The sequence below is a fragment of the Halichoerus grypus genome, chromosome 10 (assembly GCF_964656455.1).
Source record: "Halichoerus grypus chromosome 10, mHalGry1.hap1.1, whole genome shotgun sequence".
NCBI lineage: Eukaryota > Metazoa > Chordata > Mammalia > Carnivora > Phocidae > Halichoerus > Halichoerus grypus.
Window position 1 is genome coordinate 111,440,216 of NC_135721.1, and position 10,699 is coordinate 111,450,914.

Genomic DNA, 10,699 nt, shown 5'->3' on the forward strand with positions numbered 1-10,699 from the left:
AGCATGCACAAGCAGGGGGAGGGGTAGAAAGAGAAAGAGAGACACTCTCAAGCAGACTCCCCACTGAGCGCAGAGCCCGAAGCAGGGCTCATTCCCATGACCCTGAGATCCTGCCATGAGATGAAATCACGAGTCAGACATGCAACCAACTGAGCCACCCAGGCGCCCTGAAGGCAGTAATTTTAAACCAATCCAAATGGGGGCGCCTGGCTGGCTCAGTCGGTGGAGTATGTGCTCTTGATCTCGGGGTTGCCAAGTTCAAGCCCCACGCTGGATATAGATATTAATTAAAAATAAAATCATAAATAAATAAATAAATAAATCCAAATGGCACCGGTAAAGGAAAAGTCTGAAGAGTGAGTAGGGCATGGGGATTGAAAAACATCGGCTCTTGATTTGAACAAAGATTCAAGTCTCAATTCTGTTCTTGGCTGTATAACCCGGGACTTGTTACTCAGTTTCTCTAAGCCGCTTCCTCATCTGTAAACTGGGGTTAATAAACATCTCTACCTCACGGGAGCTATAGTGAGAACTGCATGAAGAGATATCGGAAAAGCATTTACATGACCCTGGCACATTAAGTGTTCAATTAAATGACTGTTGTTGTTACACCCAGGAATAATTCTACTTCTCTCCCACAAATAAGACAAGAATTGAAGTAGCAGCAAGGTGTACATCTCATCCTTCTGGCTTATTCTTAACCCCACCTTATCTTTGGTAGACCCAGTTTTGGTAATCCCAACACAATCCATACCATGTGAGGACAGTCAAGGACAGTCAGTAGAACCCCCAAAGGTGAGACAGGAAGTCTTTAGAGGAAGTATAAACAAATAACATCTTCATGAAAAATAATTACCAAGAGCGTAGAGTTCATACTCTTTGATCTAGTAATTCCATTCCTAGGATTCACTATGGAAAAATTAGAAACCACCTAAATGTTCCCAAATCAGGAAGATATAAAACAACTCTAGCATATCCACAGAAATAGCACACAGCCATTAAAAATAAGTTATTTTTATGATAGTGAATGACACTAGAGAATGTCCTCAATACAGTTACGTGAAAAAAGCTGGGATATACACAAATATATATGTGCACAGAAAAGTGAAAGAAAATATCCCAACAGTGGCTTTCTCTGAATAATGGAACTACCAACATTTTTTATTTTCTTCTTTCTAGTTCTTTAAATGTCAATTAGTATACACAGAGAAAAAAAAAAAACACCATGCTTCTATTCTCGTTTTAAATCATTACCTCTCCGTAAAATCCTTATTAAACAACAGTTCAATAAAATTGTGGCTGAAATGGCGTTTGCCTGACTTTGGTCTTGTGCTGCCTGAGAATAAGACATGCCACTGATAAAACTAATATAAAGCTAGAACAGTTACAACTGTCATCTTCAAAGAGAACATTTCAAATCTGGATGCACAAGAGTGCAGACGGAGAAGCTGGGCTAAGTGGAGGCGTCGGAATGTAAAGATGGTGGCACAGAAGCACACTCTCTCGCAGCACAGTTCCTTCCAGAAGTGGAACTGGGGTGGGCTGAAAGGAAGAAACAGGGCAGCCTGACACAGAACCTGAACCTGTGGCCTCTGCAGTCAGATACAGGCCAGTCCATTCCTGAAGGACCTGCAGGCTTCCCTGGAAAAATGGTCTAGTGGATTTCTCTTACCTGAGCACAACTGTTCGATCTTCGTCAGATTCAGCTGCAGAGACTCATTGATCCAGGCCAGCATGTCATGTCGACTTAGGTTATCACTGGTGACTGATGTTGAATATACGTTCACTGCCATCTTCTACAGCATGTGAGGAAAAGAGAAGGGCTTACATTATTAGGCATGCAAGAGAGATTAAGCATTTCCTGAAGAGTCAGTCACCCAGAGCAGACCTGTAGTAGACTCAATTTTTAAGCCTCGCCTTCTTCCCTAAGAGGCCAAATCAGACACTAGGATTCCAGAAATGAACTTGGATTGCTACACATAAGCATAACCCTAAATGAACTGCCCAACCCCTGCCAGCCTAAAAGTTAGGCCCCATTCTAATGTGATTAGTATTAAATTTTAAGGAACCAGAGACACTAAGTAAAGAGATGATTAAATGCTCTATGAAGGGGGCGCCTGGGTGGCTCAGTCAGTCAGGCATCTGCCTTCAGCTCACATCATGATCCCAGGGTCCTGGGATAGATAGAGCCCCATATAGGGCTCCTTGCTCAGCAGAGAGCTGGCTTCTCCCTCTGCCCCTCCCCCCACTCATGCTCTCTCTCGCTCTCTCTCTCACACTCTCTCATAAATAAAATCTTAAAAATAAATAAAAATAAATGCTCTATGAAAGAGGCTGATGTACAAACAACGTTCTCTGTTCAGAAAACTTATCCATTAACATTAAAATGTTCACAGCAGTTTCCTTCAGATGGTGGGCCTTTGTTAATTCCTCTTTATAGTTTTCATAATTTTCCAACTTTTCTTTAAAGACTATACCCAGGGGCGCCTGGGTGACTCAGTTGGTAAGCATCTGCCTTTGGCTCAGATCATGATCCCAGGGTCCTGGGATCGAGCCCACATCGGGCTCCCTGCACCGTGGGAAGCCTTGCTTCTCCCACTCCCCCTGCTTGTGTTCCCTCTCTCGCTGTGTCTCTCTCTGTCAAATAAAGAAATAAAATCTTTTAAAAAAACAAAAAAATAAAGACTATGCCCATTTTTTATAATCAAAATAGTAAATAAACTTTTCAAAAACCTACATACTACAAATGTGATGGGAAATGACCTTACAGTGAAGGGTCCTTGGTACTAATACTCTCCTGAACCACCTGAGGACAGGAAGACATCTGAGGAGCTTCACAGATACTTGTCATTTACCCTTACAACTGCCCAAAAGGGTCACCTCATTCTCCTCATTTTACAGATGAGGAAAGAGAGGCTCAACCTAGAAGCCCTGGGAACTGGTAGCCAAACCTGCCCAGCCCCACCAGCCACATTCTTTCCCTGCCACTAGAAAACGCTGCCCCTCACTGTTCTGCTAGGCTTTCAAATTCAAAACAACAACACAGAAACACAGTAACTTAAAATGGTATTAAACGTGAACAAATGTTTACCAAGCACTGTTCTAAGGCCAAGGAAACAGATAAGCGAGAGAGACAAGTTGCCTGTCCACAGGTAGTTCATGTTCTAGTAGTGGAAGTCTAACACAGACCAAATACACAAACAAATGTCATTTCATATCGACCATTCAGGAAATAGGGGTGGTGGGGAATGTGGTCAGGGAAAGTCTCCCTGAGGTGACATCTGAGCTTAACAATCAGAAGGAAGCAGTCACATGGAGATGTGAAAGGTGGTTGTAACCCAATAAGCAAGAGGGAGAGCAGGAACAGAAGTGGGAAAAGAAGCGAAGAAGCCAGATCATGTTAGGACTCGGCAGGCCATGGTAAAGAGTTTCGATTTTATTCTGTAATTGCTAAGGAATCCATTGTGGGGATTTAAACAGGGTAGAATCACACCCTCCTTTAAATTTGTGAAGGGGTTCAGGACACCCCCCTCCCAGAATGTGCCACTTTGGCAAGTGGATTATTTTGAGTTAAGGCACTTGAGACCCTGTTGAGCTGAAAAACTTTTGTCCCTCCCGTAACCACACAGAAGAATCTAAACTGGGAGGGTCTTTCCAGACTAAGGGGTGTTAGCAGAGATAAATTTTATCTGAGTGACCCATCTGTACGGTAGGGCAAACATCTAATTGCCAAACACCTGCTCTTATTGCCCTGTGAAATGCATTCCTTTCCTCTGAAATCCCAGACCTCTACCTGCTTCTCCTGAGAGTAACATATAGACCTCATTTTGCCTGTCTTTGGCATTCCCATCTATGCGGATTTCCCGTATATACACCTATTAAATTTTATTTTCTGCTGCTAATCTGTCTCATGTCAATTTGATTCTCAGTTCAGCTAGAAGAACCTTGGAGCAGACAGGAATTCTTTCTCCCCAACATATGAAAAAGATCACCCGACTGCTGGTAGAGGACCGTGGGAAAGGAAAACTCAAGCAATGAGGGAAGGGCAGGTTGATCCAGACCTAATGAAATCCCTGGTCAATTACCATGAAGACACACAACTAACTATAAAGCACCAGATTTCATAGTGACCTTGACATAATTTCCCTCATATCCTGAGACACCAATATTACCAATGAAGAGTAAAAACTCAGAGCAAATTTGGAACCATCATGAGAGCCCATGATCTCTTGTGGCACTTCTTTCCATCCACCTAGTGCCTAGTGAGTTGGTCTTCCTAAACCAGTCTCCTGCAAGCCTCATGAGTCATACAGCTACACAATATGAGGGCTGGAAGAAACAGAGATCTACCCAACTAATCGCCTTTTTATAAGCTGGGTGACTGAGAGCTGGCAAGATAAATAACTTATCAGGTCTGTGCCCTCACATCCCACATTCACCCATCCTCCACAGCACTTGGCACAGTGCCTCGCACACAGCACTCAGTAAATGCTATTTGTTTTCAGGTTGGCAGGACAGTGTCAAACACAGAAAACTGTATCTATATAAACTTTTTTCAGAAAGGAAACCATCAACACTCTTACATTTTTAAACTCAGATGATAAAACCATTTTATAAATATAAGAAGCCAACACAATTAAGTTCCTAACTCCACTGGGAAATTAATTCCTGTTCCCACAGCACTTCATTCAAACCTCTATGATAGGCATTATCACACTGGATTGTCATTATCTCTCGTTTCTGAATCATTCCCAGACCAGATTTGCACCAGGAGGCAATTTGCTCTATGAAAAGACGTGAGGATTTCAAGCCAAGAAAACCTGGGTTTGAGTGTGAGGCCATCACTCTTTTGGTGTATGACCCTGGGCAAGTTACTCAACTTCAGTACACCTTAGTTATCTTATAAGTTAATGCCACCTACCTAAAAATTACAAGGTGAGGTTTAAATGAGATAAGGTACATAAAATGCTTGGCATGGCATCTGACAACGTAACAGGTATTAAACAAACAAGATCCAGGGTAGGGATGGGGGCGCCTGGGTGGCTCAGTCGTTAAGTGTCTGCCTTCGGCTCAGGTCATGATCCCAGGGTCCTGGGATCGAGCCCCGCATCGGGCTCCCTGCTCAGCGGGAAGCCTGCTTCTCCCTCTCCCCCTCCCCCTGCTTGTGTTCCCTCTCTCGCTGTGTCTCTCTCTGTCAAATAAATAAATAAAATCTTTAAAAAAAAAAAAAAAAAAAAAGATCCAGGGTAGGGATGGACCTAGTCCCACTCATCCTCCTACCTCCAGTGCCAAAAACAGTGCCCAAGACCTGCTACCATCTCTCATCCGGATCCACTGCAACAGCCTTCAAATTAGTCCCCCTGCTTTAATCTGTCCTTATACAGCAACCACAACAAATTTCCTGAATCACAAATCAGATCAAGTGTCTTCCCTATTTAAAATCCCTGAATGAATAAATGAAATGCATATTGTGTGCAAAATACTATTACCAGGTACCAAGGAGAGACACATCCAAACAAAAAACAGTTCCAGGCTAAGCACTTGTAATCTATTTTGGCGACATTCATACATACAATGGGTAATGTACGGGTCATGCTACCATAAAATGTAAGCAGCTGGTTAAGCCACGTGTGTCTCCTGACCACACCCCAGCTCAGAAAACGTTAACGGCCTTTCATCATCATATAATTTAAAACGCTTTCATTAGCAGTACATTAATACCTAGTCCCATGTGCTCCGCAAACTCTGCAGCCACTAAATACATGGGGTTAGGCACCCTGTGGATATACAATAAACATCCACTGACTCAACCAATTAATTGGCTCTTCCAGGCAGTCAAAACAGAGTCTAGTTCTCAGAGCTATGGCTACAGCTAGCTACAGCTTACTCTTCCTCCATAAGGATTCCATTGCTTTGGCCTCAACGGAAAACCCCACAACCACTGTGCCAGCCTCACCTTTAAAACGCTCCGTGATCCAGGTTTCAACTGCTTTGAAAAACCTCTCTTACCTCCCCAGGTATCTCTCCTCCCTCAGCAGTTCTCCTAGCATGTTCTCAAACCCATTCTGATTGGATGCTGGCTGAAGGGCACCCTATTACTTTCAAAGGCACCATACTGAGCCCTATGGAAAGAGAGGAAGGGAGGTACTGCCAGAAAACAGCCATGTGACCCTGAGTAAACACCTCGCCTTTCTGGATCACAAATGGCTCACCTGTAAAAGATGAACAACATATTCTGCACAAGGTGGTGGTGAGGAGTAAATGAGAATCTAGTGAAAACACTTCAGTGAAAAGAACATCATGTCTTAAGCTTCTCTTTGTGCCAGAAACTGTGTTAGGCACTTTGACACACCACCACCAAGGGCAAATTGGTATAAAACACACTAGCTCTCAGGCGGGCAGCATAATATAGAGGTTAAAAGCCTGGACTCATGATCACAGATGCGGCTTCAGCCAACTGCTGGACAGCATAAAGTAAATCGTTTGACCTCTCCGAGTCTCAGTCCTTCATTTGTAAAATGAAGGCAGGATCTCTTAGAGATAGTATGGTATTAAATGATACAAGGCCACATCAAGCACTTAACACAATGCCTGGCACACAGCAAGTGCCCAATTAGCAAAGAGTGCTATTATTATCTTACAGCACCCCAAGAGGGAAGTGAATGCCAGGCCTGGTCTATGTTCCCTTCAATGGGCCTCAGGATCCTCATCCTCAAAATGGGGGAGAGGCCAAACTCTGTCCTGAAGCACCTCAGGGCAGCTGTGAAGCAGGGGCTGGAAAAGCACTGTTCATATCACCCTGTTATACTGTCTTCGTAGTAATTATATGAAATTATCTTGTCCATGTATTCATTTTCTTAGTTCCTATCTGTCTCCCCAGTGCAGACGCCTGGAGAGCAGGCCTTTGCTCAGCACAGCGCCCAGCACTTAGGCGCTCAACAAATACCCCGTGAAGAAAGGAGACCACTGAGCTGGCTTACTTTCTGCCACGTGCTGTGATAAGAGCTTTCCGCGGTCTTATCGTTGTCCCCGCTTTACAGATGAGGAAACTGAGGCCAAGAGGTTCAGGCACCTGCCCAAGGTCGCACGGCAGGAAATGGAACCCACGTCTGAATTCAAAACCGAACTCTTGACCATCAGGCGACACCGCCTCCTACAGTGGGGGTCCCCAGAACTCCCAGCAGGATTCACTTATAACCACACACACCCCCTACCCGGGCCCAACTAACCCGGAACCTCTCGCCACGGCTGTCCGAGTCCCCACACCTAGGCCGCGGCCCAGAAGCCCCCATACTGCCGAGGGGCAGCCCCCACTTCCGGCCTGAGGCCCCGCCCCTGGCAGAGCTGAGCGCGCGCCCCCAGCCCAGCCCGCGCGCGCCGGGTCACGGCCCCGCCCTTCCCCCACCCGGCCCGATCTGCACCACCGTGGGGAGCGGCCCAGGCACCGCCCGCAGGGCCCGCCGGCTCCTGCCCGGCCCGAGGCCCACCCGGCCGTTCCCCGGCCACCGCCCCGTGCCCGCTAGCCGCCTCACCGGCTCTCGGCGGGACCGCGTCCACGGCCTGTGCCCGGCTTCGGTTCCGTCTTCGTCTTGTTCAAACCGCCCGACCCCGCCCGCCCACCCGCGCGATGACCTCACACGCACCCCCCCCCGTTACGCGCCGACGTACAGGCTCGTCATTGCGCGCCGGCTCCTTTTATAGAGAGGGACTCGGCCGCGCGCCGGGGGCGGGGCCCGGTCAGTGATCGACGGCTGAGGTGCGCAAGGGGCGGGGCGCCGGCTGCCGGATTGCCCAACCACGTGGTCTGACGAAGCCAATGAGAGCCCGCCACAGGCCGGGTGTGACTCCGCCTAGAAGGCGGGATTCAGTTACAAATTCTCCACCTCAGGAGCCAGAAGAATTGGTTTTCCAATGAATTTCTACAAAAATGGGTTATTTGGTAAGAAAGATACTTGATAGGCGCTTTGAGGAAAGACTTAAAAGCCACCTCAGAGACACATTCTGTGACTACTCTGTAATGACCCTGTAATCTCATCATCCGTTTATTTTCCTCTTAGCACCTGTGAAATCATCTTGTTTTTTCGTTTATGCCTTTATTGTCTGCCTTTCCTTAAGCTCCACAGAAGCAAGGATCTTCTCAGTCCTGTGTACCAGTGCCTGACTTGCTGAAAGAATGAATTAAACCCACTTATAGAAAAGGAAGCTGAGGCTCAGAGAGGTCAATTGACTTGCCCAGCATCACAGAAGCTGACCCAGGTTTTGAGCTGGGTTTTTGTCAAGATATCACTTATTCATGTGCTCCACAAATATTTATTTTTCCTGATCAATCAGGTCCTAAGGGATTTGATAGTGAGCAAAAACCAGACATAGGCTCTGAGCTTTTATATGTGTGTGTGTTTTAAGTAAGCTCTATGCCAAACGTCAGTCTTACCACCCTCTCACCACCTGAGATCAAAAGTCACATGCTTTAACAACTGAGCCAACCAAGCGCCCCTAGCCTCTGAGCTTTTAAAAGTTTCCAGTCTAGGGGCGCCTGGGTGGCTCAGTTGTTAAGCGTTTGCCTTGGCTGGGGTCATGGTCCCGGGGTCCTAGGATTGAGCCCCACATCGGGCTCCCTGCTTAGCGAGAAGCCTGCTTCTCTCTCTCCCCCACTTGTGTTCCCTCTCCCGCTGTGTCTCTGTCAAATAAATAACTAAATAAAATCTTAAAAAAAAAAAAAGTTTCCAGTCTAGGGGGTGCCCGGCTGGCTCAATTAATATGGCCTGCAACTCTTGATCTCAGGGTTGTAAGTTCAAGCCCTATGTTGAGTGTAGAGATTACCCAAAAATAATAATCTTAAAAAATAGTAAATTAAAAATAAATAAATAAAAGTTTCCTGTCTGGTAGGAGAGGCAGAGGACAAGACCAATGGCTCAAATCACTGTTTAATTACGAACCAGACGTAGTGTGTAGCAAGGGTGACAGCACCTACATTGAATGAAGTAGGGTCCTGGAAGCCTCCTTCTGGGTGAAGTCTTACCCAATTAGTTGCCAAAGTCCGCAGGGAGCTGGGGCAGGAACCATTTATCAACTGGTCTGAAGGCATTTCAGTATTTTAACCACCAGAACTACTAGTTGTCTCCCCCGAATGCAGCACTCCAAGAGTACATCACAAGGAGGCCTGACCTCACCCGAGCAGTGTGGGAAGGCTTCCCAGAGATGATACTTGCCCTAAAAGATGAAACGTTAACCTAGCAAAAGGTCTGAAGTAGGTAAGGGCGAACAAGAGGATACAGCAAAGAGCCCTGTGGTCAAATGATTATAGCAATAATGGTAATATTAGCATCATAGGGAGTTGATAGGAAGCATGGATAATTGAGCAAAAACATTCACAAGTGCTGTGGAGCAACATAAATCACCCCCATTTTATACACGAGGACATGAAGTTTTCAACAGGATAAGTGAATTTCATAAGTAACAAAGTTCAAATCCTAACCCTGCTAAGAGTTAGAATCACATGTGTGTAAAGCTCTTAGACCACTCCTAGCACATAGTAGGTGCTCAGTAATGTTAGTGGTTTCTGAGTCCCTTTTGATTAATGTCAACATTTCATTAATGTCAATTAGTTGTCAGCATTACCTAAAGGCCACTTTGGTTGGGGGAGGGCATTAGTGTGGGGGATGAGACAAGTAGACAGCCAGGTCAAGAAGAGCCTAAGTGCGAGACTAGAGTTTGGACCTGATTCTGGGGACGCAGGGCATCCCCTAAATTTTCTGAGCAAGAGCCTCCAAAATAGGGGCGCCTGGGTGGCTCAGTCGTTAGGCATCTGCCTTCAGCTCAGGTCATGATCCCAGGGTCCTGGGATCGAGCCCCGCATCGGGCTCCCTGCTCGGCGGGAGGCCTGCTTCTCCCTCTCCCACTCCCCCTGCTTGTGTTCCCTCTCTCGCTGTGTCTTTCTCTGTCAAATAAATAAATAAAATCTTAAAAAAAAAAAAAAAAAAAGCCTCCAAAATAAAACTTATTTCCCTCCCAGGATCTGCTCCCAAAGAGATGGGAAAGGGGCACGTGATCTGCTTAGAGTCTACTTTCCTCCCTCAGGACAGGGCTAGCCAAGGTTATCTGGGTCAGATTAAGCCTTGACTGCAAAAGGCTGGAGAGTAATAAGAAAAACGGTTTCTACCCATAAGGAGAAATAGCTGTGGAGACTTTAATATGTGTCTTTAAGCAACTGTTTTAACATGGAGGTGATCTCATTATCACAGGTAGAAATTGTGAATCCCCTCTCCAAAAACAAAACATAACAAAAAACTATGACGTCAAGGCCTAAGTTTTCCACATGTATGACAAGTTTACGGGACGGAAAAACGGTGTTGGGAGGTCTCAGCTGCCTTAGGGACCTGACCAGCGCAAGGGGGAGACAACTACAAAAATAAATTCTAATACGGAGTGTTTTGTGCTGAGATAGATTCTATATCCACAGGGAAGGGGGACTCAGATTAGGGAATGGCTCCTAATCCTGCCTAGAGTAGAGGCAAAGAAGCCTTTCTGGAAGAGGTGAGAACTGGAGGACGAGTCTGGAAAGAAGGAGGCTGTTCCAGGCGGAGAACAGCATGTGCAAAGACTCAAGAGTAAGCAATCATCAGCTCCAGTAATGCCAGCCTCTATACCCTTTCTGCAATGCTGAGACCTCAGGATGAACCAAAGCTCATAGAGCACAGGT

General features: G+C 46.0%; 1 protein-coding gene across 1 annotated transcript in view; it reads right to left on the reverse strand.

Annotated features, from left to right (window-relative positions):
• Positions 1 to 7,334, reverse strand: part of MAPRE1 (microtubule associated protein RP/EB family member 1) — a 20,857-nt gene extending 13,523 nt beyond the window's left edge. Inside the window, exons 1-2 of the mRNA XM_078057462.1 lie at positions 7,230 to 7,334; positions 1,611 to 1,796 (exon numbers count right to left, since the gene is read on the reverse strand). Of these exons, the coding sequence (XP_077913588.1) occupies positions 1,611 to 1,796; positions 7,230 to 7,292 (249 nt within the window). The 5' untranslated portion in view covers positions 7,293 to 7,334. The remainder of the gene's footprint in view (positions 1 to 1,610; positions 1,797 to 7,229) is intronic.
• Between the last annotated feature and the right edge of the window lie 3,365 nt (positions 7,335 to 10,699).